Raw genomic sequence first — 15,404 nt, forward strand, 5'->3', positions numbered from 1 at the left:
TTTTTTTTTTTTTTCCTTTTTGTCTTTTCTTCGTGTCCGGCAACGGATCGCAACCCTCAGTGTCGCGCCCGTACTGGACCGGGACCGGCAACGGGATCGCAACCCTCGGTGTTGCGCCCGCACCTCGCTCAGCCAGTGAGCGGCCGGTCTGTATGTGGGATCCGAACCCTCGGCGGGAGCGCCGCCGCACTTCCCAAGCGGCGCACTGTAGCAGTGCGCCACCGGGCCGGCCCCAAAGATTAGTTTTGGGGTCATTTCACATGAGTGGGCTTGACCAAAATGTGCGGTCTGCGTGTGTCAGCCTGTAAGTCATGTCTGTATGTTGGTCAATTGTCAGTATGTCAAATAGCATATCTGCTTTTGTGTTCATGTCTTTTCCTGGGTGTTTTGAGTCATTTATCCACCCCAGAGCATGCTTGCATAGGTGTGTGTATCCCTGAGCAGGCTTGGGCCCCTCTGGACTGTAATCCAACCTCCATGGGTCCCTGGGATGTTAGGGTTTGGACACTTGCTTGGAGCCCAGTGGGGATGGGCAGCTTTGCTGGGGTGGGGCGGGGAAGGGTGGGTAGGGAGGGAGGAAGGAGTGTGTGCTAAGGGCCTGGCACTGCTGCTTCCCTGGGCAGGCGAGTCCCAACAGCAGGCAGACAGGTGGGGCTGACCTGACAGGTTCCAGAGGCCAGGGGCAATGGGGCGGAGCGTGGCTCTGACTTAGGGTGGCAACGGTTTGGGGGCCCTGCCACATGTGGGGCAGGCAGGCAGGAGGTGGTTCTGCTGGTGTTTTCTTCCTGCTGCAGCCAGCCCAGGGTGTAGGCATGGAGCCTGCTGGCAGGTGAGGCAGCTGGGTGGGCAGTCACGTTTGGAGACCTAGGGCCTGCAGGCCTTGGAGTTCAGGGCATGGCAGGACCCCTGCGGGGCCGGGTGGAGGAGCTGAAGCGGCCCTGGTGGCGGGAGAGCTCACCGCTGGTGCTAAGGCACAGTGAGGCGGCCCGGCTGGCGGCTGATGCCCTCCTGGAGCGGGGCGAGGCTGCCTACCTGCGGGTCATCTCTGAGGAAAGGGAGCTGCCCTTCCTGAGCGCCCTGGACGTGGACTACATGACCAGCCACGTGCGTGGGGGCCCTGAGCTTGGCGAGGCCCAGGGGCCAGAGGCCTTGGGGCCTGACCGCCTCAGCCTGCTCTCTGAAGTCACCTCAGGCACTTACTTCCCCATGGCCTCCGACGTAGATCCCCCGGATCTGGACCTGGGCTGGCCCGAGGTTCCACAGGCCACGGGCTTCAGCCCCACCCAGGCTGTGGTCCACTTCCAGAGGGACAAGGCCAGGAACATCAAGGACCTGCTGCGCTTCCTCTTCAGCCAGGCCTGCACGGTAAGAGCCACTGCTCTTCAGACATCCACTTCACAGATGTGGAAATGGGCCCAGAGGGAAAAGGACCAGCCCAAGGCCACACAGCAACTTAGGGGCAGAATTCGAACTAGAACCTCTGGTCTCTATTAGATCACAAGCTCCTAGAGGGTGGGCATGTGCTTTATTTGCCTTGGTTACCCCTTGGCACTCAAGAACATTATGGACATGCATAGAACAGGACATGGGTCTCAGGGACTCTATAGACCCCCTGCAAGTCTATGTGAAGTTGTGCATTTTGCAGGGAGGGAGGGGTCTTCATTGCATCTTTCTTGGAGATGGTCCATGGCCTTCATTAGATTCTCAGAAAGTTTTATGATCCCCAAACTAACCCTAACCTTGGAGAACATCTGCCTGCAGCCTTGACTTACAGAGCAAGAAACTGAGGCCAGAAAGGTGTTGGGACCTGACCAGGGAGGTCCAGTCCGAGAGGAGGGGTTTCTGACTCAAGTCCTGGGCTGCAGTCACAGCCCTGCTTGCTGCCCGCATCCCCAGCTGCACCTCACCCTCCTGCACTGCATCTCCAACTGGGCCTGAAGCAGGGGAGAGGCACGGGTGCATGGGCCTTGGCATGGCCTTCAGGGCTGGGCTTTTAGCTGGGCACCCAGGAGGAAGAAGGAGTGGAGGCTGCTGGGCTCAGCGATGGGGGCAGGGGCTCAGGAGAGAGAGAATTGAGAGTAGGCGGGGTGTTCAGCGCCTGCGAAGACTCCAGCCACACAGGAGCATAGCTTTACTCCTAGAGCCCTGGCCTCTCACTCAGGAGGCAGAGGAATGGATAAGATGACCCCTGGCGGGATTGGAGGTAGGGTTAGGCTCCTGCTGCAGAGATCAGGAGCCAGGATACCGGGATCTACTGGCACCTACAGAGCCTTCCTGGCCAGCCTGCCCATGCCCAAGGCAGGGGAGGGCCAGGCCCGATTGGCATCGGGAATGGGGTTATTAGTGAGGCTGTTGCTGTCGTCATCACCCTGCCTCTTTGATCTTCCCTGCCTGTCCTTGTTCCCCCAGCCCTGTGCTGTGGACTAGGGCATCCCCAGTGCCTTGCCTCCCCCACACCCCATTTACACCCTCTACGCCTGGGCCAGGACCCAAGCTCCCGCTCTGGGCTCTCACTAACTCTGAGTGACCTTGGGAAGGACTTCCTTTCCCTGAGGCCCACTGTCTCCATTTGTTAAGAAGGCAGCAGGAAAGGAGCACTTATTGAGCTTCTGTTGTGTGTTGAGCATTTTCACATTTAATCCCCCATAACTCTGAGATGTAGCTATCATTATCTTCATTTAACAGATGAGGAAGTTGAGGCTCCCAGAGGCAAAGCGACTTGCCCAAAGCCCTATGACTGGGGAATAGCAGAGTCCACATTTGAACCCAGTTCCATTTGGGCTCCAGACCCCAGAACTGGAGCGCTGTGCTCTGTACTGCCTGCCTCGGCTCTGCCTGGGAGGGGAGATTCTTACAGCAGATGCGTGCAATGGCAGGAAGGGGCAGTGGGGACTTGGAGGGCCAGGGGAGTTTTCAGGGGCCTCTCTGAAGCAGCCCTTTATATGGTGAGAGAAGCCCGGCTCTGAGCAGAAAACTTGGTTCTACTTGGCATGAATGGAAGTAAGAGAGTCTGTGAGTGTGAGGTGTCATACCTCTAGCTCCACAGGGAAACTGAGGCAGGGTTGGGAAAGGGCATTGAAGACCCCAGTAACTGGCTTGCAGCTCTGACCCTTGAGAGGGAAGCCTCAGACAGAGCCAGACTCTAGCCCTGGGCAAGAGCTAAGGCTGGAGCTAGTGGGGAGAGTGTGAGGAACTAGCCTAAGAAGCAGGGTCTGAGTTCTGCGTCTGATCCTGCAGCCCTCTGGGCCTCAGTGTAGAGTGGAGCTTTGGACTAGTGCAGTTGATCACAGACAACTTGAGACTCTGATGCCAGATAAACACTCTGTCCAGAGAAAAATGTATACTTCCAAATATCTAGGGGTTCAAGACAGTCAGATCTCCCTGTGCCTAAGTTAAGAACCCCTGGTCTAGGTCATTGCTAAAAGCCCTTCCTGATTTTCAGTCCAGTGCTCTTTTCCTGGGACCCTGGCCCCTGCCCCTTGTTAGGCTGGATGTGGGCAGTGCCCTGGGTGGGGCTAAGCTTTCCCTTCCTCTACCAGGTGGTGGCTGTCGTGATGGACATATTCACTGACATGGAGCTTCTGTGTGACCTCATGGAGGCCTCGAGCCGGCGTGGTGTCCCTGTCTACCTGCTTCTGGCCCAGGAGCACCTGAGGCACTTCCTGGAGATGTGCTACAAGATGGACCTCAATGGGGAGCACCTGCCGGTCAGTGAGGACCAGGGACAGTAACCAGGAGTGGGCTGGGGAGTCAGGGAGGGCAGAAGAGCCAGTTGGATGGCCAGTGAGCATTGGAGGTCAGTAGGAGTGGGGGACTGGGTTTCCTTAGCTGTTGGGGGTCAGAGACCCCATGGGGCATAGACATGGCTTGAGCTCCAGTTTCTCAAGGTCATCCCCCAACTTACTTCCTCCCTTGGCCCAGAACATGCGTGTGAGGAGCACATGTGGGGACACATACTGCAGCAAGGCAGGCCGCCGCTTCACCGGACAGGCCCTGGAGAAGTTCATCATTGTGGACTGTGAGCAGGTGGTGGCAGGCAGCTACAGGTGAGCAAGTGCAATGAAGGGGAGGGGGGTCTGGGGCAGTGCCACTGGCTGGCAAGTGAGCCTCGGATCTGACAGCTTTGAACGTTCCTCCTGTCATCCCTTCAAACAGATACTGAGCACCTGCCATGTGCTAGGCATTGTGCAGGGCTCAGGGGACAGCATGGGGAGCCCCTGGCATAGAAAATAACTATAGCACATTGGAACTGGAGGGACTTCAGGAAACTCACCCCTGGTCCATTTTACAGATGGGGAAGTTGAAGCCCTGAGGTGGGCAGCCATGTGTCTGAGTCCACTAAGCAGGGCTAGGACGAGCACAGATTCTGGAGTCAGAGCTTGGCTCCCCTCCCTGGGAGTCCTCCCGGTGGGGGAGTTTTGGTCCAGTTTCTGGGTATGCATCCCTGGTGACGACTCCTGCCAAGCCCCCAGGGTCCCACACTTTGCCTCCTGACCCTGACCCTCTGCCCCCAGCTTCACCTGGCTTTGCAGCCAGGCCCACACTAGCATGGTGCTGCAGCTGAGAGGCCGCATCGTGGAAGACTTTGATCGTGAGTTCCGCTGCCTGTATGCTGAGTCACGGCCTGTGGAGGGCTTCTGTGGCAGTGAGGATCCACAGTCTGCCTGGGCACCGCATCCTCCCCCAGTGGCCCTGGCCTTCAGGCCTGGCATCCCAAGCCCCACATCCTCCTCACCCTCCAGCACCAGCCTCAGCAGCATCAAGCGCTCACCTCTCATGGGCCACTCCTCCTACCTTGCTCTACCAAGAGGTGGTGGCTGCAGTGACACGGGTATGGGGTCCTCATCTCCAGGCCCTGCCCGCTTCGAGGCCAGTGGCCAGCCCTCCCTGCAACGCCAGCTGCCAGACCCTAACCATGGCTCCCCTCCTGGGCCTTACAGGGCCAACCTGAGCAAGCTGGGGGCATCCCCATGGTGCCAATCGTCCCCTGCCCTCAACCACAATAGCGCCAGCCCCTTGACCTTGGCAATGGGGTCACCTCTGCTCCCCTGCCATCACCCCCTCCTCCATTTCCCCCGGGGTGTCTCAGCTTTGCCCCGGCTCCCAGAGAATGGGCTCCCAGGAAGCCAGGAGCCCAGCCTGCCACGAGGTCACCAGGTACCTGGCACTGTCCTGGAGATGGTGGAGGAGAAGAAGGCATCTCTGCATCAGAGCCATGGCCAGCTGGACCTCCTTGTCCCCTTCGCTAGAGCCCGAGAAGCAGGAGACCCTGGATCTGGGGTTACTCCCAACTCAGGCTCCCTTCGGCCTGGTGAACAGGCCCCAGAGGACAGGAGGTTGTCCCCAAGCCGGAGTGACAGCCAGTTGGATCTCCTGCCCCAGGTCCAGAATGCTAGGCGTGCCCCTGAGTCAGGTTCCCTCAGACCTGTTGATCAGGGCCCAGAGGACAGGAGGCTGTCCCCAAACCATAGCCATGGCCAACTGGACCTCCTGGCACAGTACCCCAAGGCCCGGGGCTTCAGAGTGCCCCGTGAAGCCATCTCATCAGCCAGGCCTGGCAAACAGGGTCCAGATGAGCGACGGCAGACCCTGGGCCATAGCCAGCTGGACCTCATCACAAAGTTTGGCCCATTCCGGAGTGATGGGCCTGGGCCCAGTGGTCTCCCAGGGCCAAGCCCTGCTCACATGGCACGAGTCAGCTCTGGGGATGAGAAGCGGCTGACTCTGGGCCACAGCAAGCTGGACCTCATCACCAAGTATCATCAGTTGCAGGCTGCCAGGCAGGGACCTGAGCCTGGCCCCACAAGTTGCCATCGCAATGGTAGTAGCAACGAGCTGTTTGGGGAAGAGAAACGGCTGACCCTGGGCCACAGCAAACTGGACCTCATCACTAAGTACAACAAGTCCAAGTTCAAGCTGCTCCGAAGTCGCTTTGAGTCCTAGCCCTGCTCCCAGCAGGGACAGGTCCCTCCTCCATCCACTGAGACTCTGGACTTGCTCAGGTCCCAGACTCTGGGGAGGGAGTTGCCTAGAAGCCAAGGTCAGATACGCTCAAGATTCTTGTTCACACACACACACACACACACACACACAGCCCCCCACCCCCCCCATGGGACCCACAGTTACTGAGCACTTAGTGCATGCCACTGTGCTGGGCACTTTGCACCAGTTACTTCCTCCCATCCCTCATCCTCACACAATCCTACAAGATGAACCTCTTGTAGGTGTATAACTGTGGGATAATAGGAATTACTTCCCACTCCCTTTTTATAAATGTGGAAGCTGAGGCCCCGAGAGTGTGGATGACTTACTTGGAGTCAAGTAAATGGCAGAACAGAGTATCAGACCTGTGTCTTTCTGGCTCTAAAGATTGTGTTTTTTTGCACAGACGTGACACAATATCTACATCTTATGTGTCCCCATGCACACAAAATACGTGTATTACAGAGATGCCCCAAATGCCCATACAATATACAGAGCACAGTGACAGGGTACATACCCACAAACTGCACACCCATAGACACACACAATAAGTACAGGGGTACTTCAAAAAGTTAATAGAAAGATTCGTGTTATCTTTTTGTTTGTTTGGCGGCTGGCTGGTTTGGGGATCTGAGCTCTTGACCTTGGGGTTATCAACAATGTGCTCTAACCAACAGAGCTAACTGGCCAGACCCATATTTTCCTTCAATTCTATTTTTCCATGAACTTTTTGAAGTACCATCGTATACATAGGTCCATGTGATAAACCAAAACACTCGGAATTTTAGTTGTAGGTACTCAATAAATGTCATTTGGCTAAATAAATGGCTATATAAAATACATGGATTCAGTGCACACCATAGACCCCCTCGGCTCCACAAACCATAAATATGCACATAACCCAAAACACGTGCACATGTATGCACACACACCCCCAACCAGTATCTTCTTGAACCTAAGCGGTGTGTGTTCCCAGCCCTGCGCTGGGCTTACCACAGGGCTGACAAGTGAGCCAGACTCAGACCCTGGGGACAAGGATTAAATGCATAAGCCATTGGAGAACAAGACAGAGCTGTATCAAGTTAAAGGCTAACCAGTGACAGAGGGTAACAGAAAACAAAGGGCAGAGAGTGGTGGAGACAGTAGGGTGGTCAGGAAAGTTTCTTAGAGGAGGTAGCCTTTGAGGCAGGCCTTGAAGGATGGGGAGGTTTTAGACAGATGGAAGACAGAGTTAAAGAAATTCCTGGTGGAGGGAACCAGGTGAAGAGACACACAAGAGAGGACTGAGTGAGTGTGTCTCAGGTGAACTGGGGAGGACGAATAGAGCATGTGGACACCCAGGTGCATGCACACACATCATCTTGCTGAGTGTCTCTTGAAGCACAGGCTGTGACAGGTGTGGGCCTTCTTCCTGAGCTCACCACCTGCCTGGGACAGTTTATGTGATACAAATCAATAAAGGCAGACATGGCTATGACCCAGAAGCAGCGTGGTGTATCCTGTAGAATGTGGAGTTATGGAACTGCTCGGTGGGGACAGGGGAAGAGCAACATTCAGGCCAATTATGGAGCGCCCCCTGGAGGAGGCAATGGCCAAAGGACTGCTTAGGGGAGACCAGGACTCAAAGTCCCCTCTACTTTCACTGTGACATTCTGAGAGACCCTGGGGCTTTTGTAGATTCCAAATGTGGGCCAAATTCATCCTGTCCATGAGAGCAGGACCTTTGGCCGACACCATTATCTGGGGGTCAGAAGTTGGCTGCTGAGTGATAGAGCACGTGCGAGAAGCACATCGTGGAAGCCAGTCAGCCCGCCCCGAACCCCTTTTCCTCCAATCTCTCCCTAGGACTCTGCGTCATCCATCAGCCTGGTTTCCACTACTTCTCTGGCCGTGCTTCCTTCTCCATCCTCTTTGTACTGGTCTCACTTCTCCCTCCTGGACACCCCCTCCCTGGGTGACCTCATCCACCCCAGGCTTCAGCCCCAAATCTCATTCTTCTGCCCTTCACTCCCCCTCCCTCTGGGCTTTAGATCCGGACTTCCGTCCCGCTTGGCAGAGCTGGACTCATCACCTTCCCCGAACCTGCCCTTCGTCCTCCGGCTTCATTTCAGTAAATACCTCCATTATCAACCCATCTTCTGCGAGACACCCCTGGCTCCTCCTCTCCCTCACGCTTCACATCCGACCAGCCGCAGGTCTAGGTCGACAGTAACGTCTATAAAGCTCCCGAATGAATAATGAATGAATAAATGCAAGCGAGCTGGGGGCGGGGCGGGGCGGGGCGGGGCGGGGTCGCGCCTTCACCTTTTGAGACCATAGAGTCTCCAGGGCTGGAGCTAGAGGGGCTGTATGCGTGGCTGGGCGCGCCGCGCTCTCCCGGAAGTCTTCCTGGTCCGAGGCGGAAACGGAAACATATTGAGGGAGGCGAAGGGGCTGGTGTCGCGTGTGGTGGTTGCGTTTACTTGGTGAGCTGGTGTAAGGGGATCCCAGAAGGGTCAGTTCTGGGTCCCGGGTCGGGAGGGGTGGGGGCCGGAGGATTCAGGGCCGGAGAAGCCAGGAGGGGCCCGTGGGAGGGACTCGAGTGCCGAAGGCCTGAGGGGGGCGGGGTCGCGGCGGGGCCTGAAGGCCGAGGCCGGGAGGGAGACCCGAGACCGGGAGAGGATCCGCCGGCCCTGAACTCCCGGTCCCGCGGCCCCCAGGCCTCATGGCGGTCCGAGCGTCGTTCGAGAACAACTGTGAGATCGGCTGCTTTGCCAAACTCACCAACACCTACTGCCTGGTGGCCATTGGAGGATCAGAGAACTTCTACAGGTGCGGTGGGAGCCCCGGGGCTTGCGGTGGCGGGGAGGAGTGCCTAGAGTCGGAGCTCCGGCAGAGTTCGGACACCGACCCCTTAGCCTCGTGCCCACCGAGTCCATGTCTCTACAGTGTGTTCGAGGGCGAGCTCGCCGATACCATCCCCGTGGTGCACGCGTCCATCGCCGGCTGCCGCATCATCGGGCGCATGTGTGTGGGTAAGGCAGATGAGGGACGCCAGGGGAGGGAGTAGAGCCTTCAAACCCCATTAGTCATACTCCTGGAGGGGATCTGGACTGACTTAGGAATTTCCAGGCTTTCATCCATTATCTTTGGGGACTACAAAATCTTTCAGGGTTGGGTAGAATCCAGTCTGAGTGTCAGCTGACCAGGGGCAACCTCTGGCAAAGGCTTCTGGATAATAGTAATAACAAAAAAATATTAAGTGCTTTCACTTTGTTCTCATTCCTTCTTCACAAAGACACTGGAAGGTAGGAATCACTGGCCTAATTTTACTGATGAGGAAGCTGAGTGTCAGAGAGCCTAAGTGACTCACCAGGTTCCACACCTAGCTTGGAGAAGGATTTGAATCTCTCCTGCAACTGACTGTGGGGAAGTTGCTTCCTCTTTCTGAGCATCCATTTTTGCCTCTGTAAAACGACTAGCCAAGATTCCGGATCATCCTGTTTAGTTACCTTTAAATCTTAAATTCCCTTTCCACGTCTCTGAGTGACATCCCTCAGGTAGGTGGGAACTACCTCGCAGCACTGTTGACTCTGGCCATTGGTCCTTTCTTTAAGCTGGGTCTCTCTTCTGTTACTGCCGCCTCTTGTTTCTTAGTTCTGTCTCTTGGGGTCATATAGGAGTCTGTTCCTTTACTTAAAATTTTTGTTCTTTTTTACTTTTAAGCCTGGTTACCTCTAAGTATTTTATTATTCAGGTGCCCTTAGGACTTGAAGCAAGTTCTGATGTAACAAGAGAGAATTTATCCTGGGTCTTAGTGTATTTTATGATGGAAGCAACTCAGTTCAGAAATTCAGAGTTGTGGCATTGCAAGAATAGGCAGAGGTCGGGCTGGCCCCATGGCTCACTCGGGAGAGTGTGGTGCTGGGAGCACCGACGCCGCGGGTTCGGATCCTATATAGGGATGGCTGGTGTGCTCACTGGCTGAGCGTGGTGCAGACCTCACCGCGCAGAGGGTTGCGATCCCCTTACCGGTCAGGAAAAAAAAAGAATAGGCAGAGGTCGGGCTGGCCCCATGGCTCACTCGGGAGAGTGTGGTGCTGGGAGCACCGACGCCGCGGGTTCGGATCCTATATAGGGATGGCTGGTGTGCTCACTGGCTGAGCGTGGTGCAGACCTCACCGCGCAGAGGGTTGCGATCCCCTTACCGGTCAGGAAAAAAAAAGAATAGGCAGAGGTTTAGCCATAGTTGACACAACATAATTGTAGTTTATTTATTATTGTTGCCGTATGGTGCGTTTTGTGTAAGTGTACCACAATGTATTCATCCATTCTATTGACAGTGTGAGTTTGGGTAGTTTTCACTTTGGTCTATTAGGAGTAGTGACACTGTATTTTTTAGTAAACTTGTGTGTAACTCTATTGGTTATATAATACCTACGAGGGAATGGCAGAACCACAGCTTATGTGACTATTCATTGTAGTAGGTGATGCCACATAGTTATCTGAAGTGGTTGACCAATTTACACTCCTATCAGAGTATACGAGTTTCAGTTGCTCCATATATCTTTGCCAACATCTGGTATTAATAGTCTTTTAAAAATTTTAGCCATTCTGCTAGGTGTGTAGTGTTAGCTAATTTTTTGGTAGCAAAATGTACAACTAATGCCAAGAGCCCTTCCTGGTAATTCTGCTCCCCCAAATAGATGATGGTGAAGCAGGCAAGATTTGTTGGGACATACTCTTGGGCCTTCTCTGGCTTGCCCAGTGTGAGTCCTGGCCCCTTGGGAGTTGTATGGATCAGTGGGTTGGAGGGCTGGGGTCTGGGCCTAAGGGTTTCCTGGGAATGCCAATTAGGTTGGGCTGGGATGTATCCTCAGCCTCCAGGGCTCAGCAAGCATCTTATGTATTCATGGCCTATTTTTGCCCAACCCTCCAATTTGGGTCTCTCTAGGGAACAGGCATGGCCTCTTGGTGCCCAACAACACCACCGACCAGGAGCTGCAACACATTCGCAACTGCCTCCCAGATTCAGTGCAGATCCGGCGGGTGGAGGAGCGGCTATCAGCCCTGGGCAACGTCACCACCTGCAATGACTATGTGGCCTTGGTCCATCCGGACCTGGACAGGGTGAGGCAGCCCACCTTGGCCTGGAGTCACAGGATCATCTTAGTCAGTGGTTAGCCACTGTTCTTGCCTAACAGGCAGAAATTAGGGGTATCTCTTATGGTTTCTTTTATATCTGGGCTTTTGAATTTCAGGCACTCTTGGAACAGTGATAAAAGAGGCCTTCCATGGTGTTGGTCAGTGTCAGAAAGAAGCTAGAGAGGGTATTAGTCCTTCAGGATTGGGGAGAATTTACCTGTCCAGTCCCATAGCCTGGGCCAGGGTAGAAGATTGACAGTTGATCTTGAGTATGGATGAGAGGGAAAAGGGTGAAAAGGAGTCCAACATCTGGCTATTCAGGGCATGTCTGAATATTAGGGGCTCCAGAGCTGGCCTAGATTCTGCTTTAAGCTGTACCCCCTCCTTTCTCTGGATGAGGCTTCCATATGTGGCTACATAGGAGAGAAATGGGGGGCTCAGGGAGCCAAGCCCGGTGTGGTTCTGGGCATGGATAGCCCCTGATTCTTTGGTCTGCAAGTTCTGGGCCCAGAGCACAGTACCTTTGGCTGACAGGAGACAGAAGAAATCTTGGCTGACGTGCTCAAGGTGGAAGTCTTCAGACAGACAGTGGCTGACCAGGTGCTAGTAGGAAGCTACTGTGTCTTCAGCAATCAGGGAGGGCTGGTGCATCCCAAGACTTCAATTGAAGACCAAGATGAGCTGTCCTCTCTTCTTCAGGTCCCCCTTGTGGTAAGCATTGTTGTCTTCTGATGTCTGTCTCCTGCTGAGGCAGATCTCCTTGCCCAGTGCTTGGGAGTGGGCTGCAGGTCAGGGAGTAGGGTTTGGGGAGAGTCCTCATCGTGGAGGGGAGAGACTTTGGATGTTGATGCCATGACCCACACTGGGCTCATCCCTTGGCAGGCGGGCACTGTGAACCGAGGCAGTGAAGTGATTGCTGCTGGGATGGTGGTGAATGACTGGTGTGCCTTCTGTGGCCTGGACACAACTAGCACAGAGCTGTCAGTGGTGGAGAGTGTCTTCAAGCTGAATGAAGCACAGCCTAGCACCATTGCCACCAGCATGCGGGATTCCCTCATTGACAGGTATCTGGGGCCTCTCTTCTCTTCTGCCCAGGGCAGGGGGCTCACTTTGCCTTTTGAGGGTAGGGGAAGAAGATGCCACCTATAATGGGTGAGTCAGGCAGAATTGCCTAGTCACCAGCACTGGTCAACATTGTTTTTGTGGCCTTAGCTTATGCAGTTAGGTAAGATAAAGAAATGGGTTGGGTATTGGAAAAAGAGAAAACTCACTAGCCTCCTTGGGTTTTTGGACACACTGAGTTTGACGTTCCCATGAGACCTCACAATGAAGTTGTCAGGTAGGCAGTTAGAAATAGGTAGTTTAGTTTGATAATCAGGCACATGATTATCACCTCCAGGAAGAATGTTTTTACTTAATCCTTACTGAGCAGATCTGTTTATCAGCCTGGTATTGTGGCCTTTCGTGTTTAGAAGAGAGAGTTGTGGAGAAGGAGGCCAAAGTTCTGGTCCCAGCCCTGCCACTGGGGGACTTGTGGTCTGGGCATGTCCCTTTCCCTTGCTGAGCCCCCTTGTTCCCTTCTGTAATGTTTGATGGACTTGCCCTCTGAGGCTGTGGTTTATGATCATTAACAGTTTGAATAAATTGTTTAGGGGCTGGCCAGTTACCAAGGTCAAGGATTTGGATCCCTGAACTAACCTGTTGGGAAAAAAAAGAAAAAAAAAATTGTTTAGCCAGTTGACCCACCTGAGTAGGAAAAGTTACTTTAGTCTTTAAGCATCGAGAGTTCTAGACTGGACTGTGACTTGTGGGATGCAGTCAAATCTGGAACCACGGTGGGGCCAGGGACCTCTGAGTGTGGCCCTTCAGAGCTGAGCTAGAACAGAGGTGCAGGGGGGAGGATGGGGGCCAGCACTCTGAGAATGGAGGATGAGGTGTGCTCTACGAAACAGCTACTGACAATGCTCCTTCTCTTTTCAGCCTCACCTGAGTCACCTTCCATGCTGTTCCGTGGGCTCCTAGTTCTGGACTTTGGCTCCTTCTGCACACCCCACCCAGTCTACTGGCTGCTGGCAGGAAGGTGGTAGAGAGCTCACGGACCAAGGGGCTGGGTGCCTAGCCCTTCTTTACCTGTGCCCACCTCCTGAATCTATTGTTACTGCAGAACCTCCATGCTGTGCTGTCAGTCCCTGGCTGAGGGTCCTGCCACACCATTAAAGGGCAGCTGTGTCTGGCCACTCTAAATGTGGTGTTCAAGGGCCTCAGTCTGTGCTCAAGCCCTCTCCCCCTCAATTGTGCCAGGTCCTGGGAAGATTGGGTGTGTATGGATACCCCCCCCATGCGCCCACACCACCCACCAACCATCTCCATCATCATCAGGATGGGAGGCTTCATCTGGGGCAAGAAGTACAGCACTCTCCACAGCTCTCACATTTTCCACCTATCTTCTGCCTCCTCTGTGGCCTTCAAAGGATGAAACTGTTCCAGCTCTACCCTGGGCCGGGGGTGGGGAACCCTGTAAAAGCTCTGGGACACCAGGCTTAAGAGCAGTCTTGGCCCTTCTGACCTAAGGGGGATGGAGGTTGCTGGGCTAGCTGCGGCCCTTCCCGGGGTGGGCGCGGAAGTGCGGCGGGGTAGCGCCGTCAGTCCCCAGGCTGGGCGTGGGGCGGGGCGTCGGCGTGGGGGCGGGGTTGGGCTGCAGCATTCCATTGGGCTCCATTCCGGTGCCAAATCCCTCGTTTCCGCTCTGGCGTCAGAAGGCGAGGTCACTGCGCGGTGGCGTCACGGGGCGGCTCCTCCCGGCGCCTGCGATGGGACCTAGGAGATCTGTCGCCCAGGCTGTGTGAGGTGAGGGCGGGGCGGGGTCACGGGCCCGGGGCTTTGTACCGCTGACCCCAGACCTGAAGGGCTTCTCCCCCGCAGACCATGGGGGCTCAGCTGAGCGGTGGCCAGGGCGCCCTGGAGCCGGCGCAGCCCCAGCCTGCAGCACCGGCACCGGAGAGTCCGGAGCAACCCCAACCCCGGCCCGAGCCCGAGCCTAGCCCGTGGGGGCCGCTGGACGACGTGCGCTTCCTCATCGCTTGCACCTCCTGGTACTGACTCGGCCACCGCCGGAGGATCCCGCCGGCCCATGGCGTTCTTGTCCGCTTCGGCCCGGCCGAGAACCCAGGTCCTTGTCTCCGCTCCTCTCATCCCCCCCACCCGCGCATCCCCGGCGTCCTGCAGACTGCAGAGAATGGGAGGAGGTCAACCCTGTCACCTCCCCATGGGGCACCGAGTCGGCCCCAACTTGCACCCAAACCCAGCTCACACCTTCATGCTCACCCACATCCCCTTCTCCAGCTGTCTGGGTCAACCCCAACCTTTCACTGGCTTCCAGAGCCAGGCCAGGCCTCCTGGCAAGACCCCAAGGCTGCTGAGCTCCTGATCTTGTCTGTCCTTATTGCTGAGAACCGAGCTCTTGTCTTTGTCCCAGTTCGTGGCACCATGTGTCTTGACTTCAGAGAAGTCCTTGCCACAGGGACCCTCCCCATACTTCTGAGGGGGGTTTCTCCCTCATCCTGGATCCCAACGAGGCATCATCAGGCTGTATTCCAGGGACCCCAGTAACATTGGACCTCCAAGGCCAGTCTTTTGGAGAGAGAGGACGTCTGATTGCTGGTCTGGTATATGAGATGTTTTGGGCAGCTCCCAGACACCCCAAAGCTTCTTAAGGCCACTGTTAGAACCTGATCTTTGTTCCCATATTCCAGGAAAACGACAAACTATGTATTTCTGTTTTATTTAGAAATGATTTAAAAAACATTATACAAAGGCTGATCAGTTTAAAATGTGACTGACACTGAAATGTTGTGGTATCCTCCAGGCTGAGGGGAAGCTGGGCTCTGGGACCCCCAGTGCTTTGCCCCTCTGTCTGCCCTGTCCTGGGGTGATGGACACACAGATGACCACAGGCAGGAGAATCTGAGATTGGAAGCCTCTAGGCTGAGCCTTCTGGGCCCGGCCCCGCATCCCTCACATCTGCAGCCTGGGCTGCCTGCCTTCATCTCCTGCTTTCTCAGCTGGCCTAGGTAGTACCAGGAGCCAACAGGGAGCCTGGGGGGCGCGGGGCCTAGAGCTTTCAAGAAGTGAGAGCACCAACCTGAGGAGTGGGGAGTCATCTCCTGCTTTCTCAGCTGGCCTAGGTAGTACCAGGAGCCAACAGGGAGCCTGGGGGGCACGGGGCCTAGAGCTTTCAAGAAGTGAGAGCACCAACCTGAGGAGTGGGGAGGAAGGGAGAAGGGAGGCCAGGAAAAGAT

At 55.4% G+C, this 15,404-nt stretch overlaps 2 protein-coding genes across 2 annotated transcripts; both read left to right on the plus strand.

Moving 5' to 3' along the window:
* The first annotated feature begins 755 nt into the window (after positions 1 to 755).
* FAM83C (family with sequence similarity 83, member C) lies at positions 756 to 6,339 on the plus strand. Its single transcript, XM_008571294.1, has 4 exons — positions 756 to 1,365; positions 3,540 to 3,707; positions 3,922 to 4,046; positions 4,515 to 6,339. The coding sequence occupies exons 1-4, from the start codon at positions 895 to 897 to the stop codon at positions 5,941 to 5,943; spliced, it is 2,193 nt and encodes a 730-aa protein (XP_008569516.1). The 5' UTR covers positions 756 to 894; the 3' UTR covers positions 5,944 to 6,339.
* A 2,031-nt stretch (positions 6,340 to 8,370) lies between these two features.
* Positions 8,371 to 13,350, plus strand: EIF6 (eukaryotic translation initiation factor 6). The gene is made up of 7 exons (XM_008571397.1): positions 8,371 to 8,447; positions 8,682 to 8,793; positions 8,911 to 8,996; positions 10,916 to 11,091; positions 11,641 to 11,817; positions 11,989 to 12,170; positions 13,087 to 13,350. The coding sequence occupies exons 2-7, from the start codon at positions 8,687 to 8,689 to the stop codon at positions 13,094 to 13,096; spliced, it is 738 nt and encodes a 245-aa protein (XP_008569619.1). The 5' UTR covers positions 8,371 to 8,447; positions 8,682 to 8,686; the 3' UTR covers positions 13,097 to 13,350.
* Positions 13,351 to 15,404: the final 2,054 nt, after the last annotated feature.

Source organism: Galeopterus variegatus, unplaced genomic scaffold (assembly GCF_000696425.1).
Source record: "Galeopterus variegatus unplaced genomic scaffold, G_variegatus-3.0.2 Scaffold3, whole genome shotgun sequence".
Taxonomy (NCBI): domain Eukaryota; kingdom Metazoa; phylum Chordata; class Mammalia; order Dermoptera; family Cynocephalidae; genus Galeopterus; species Galeopterus variegatus.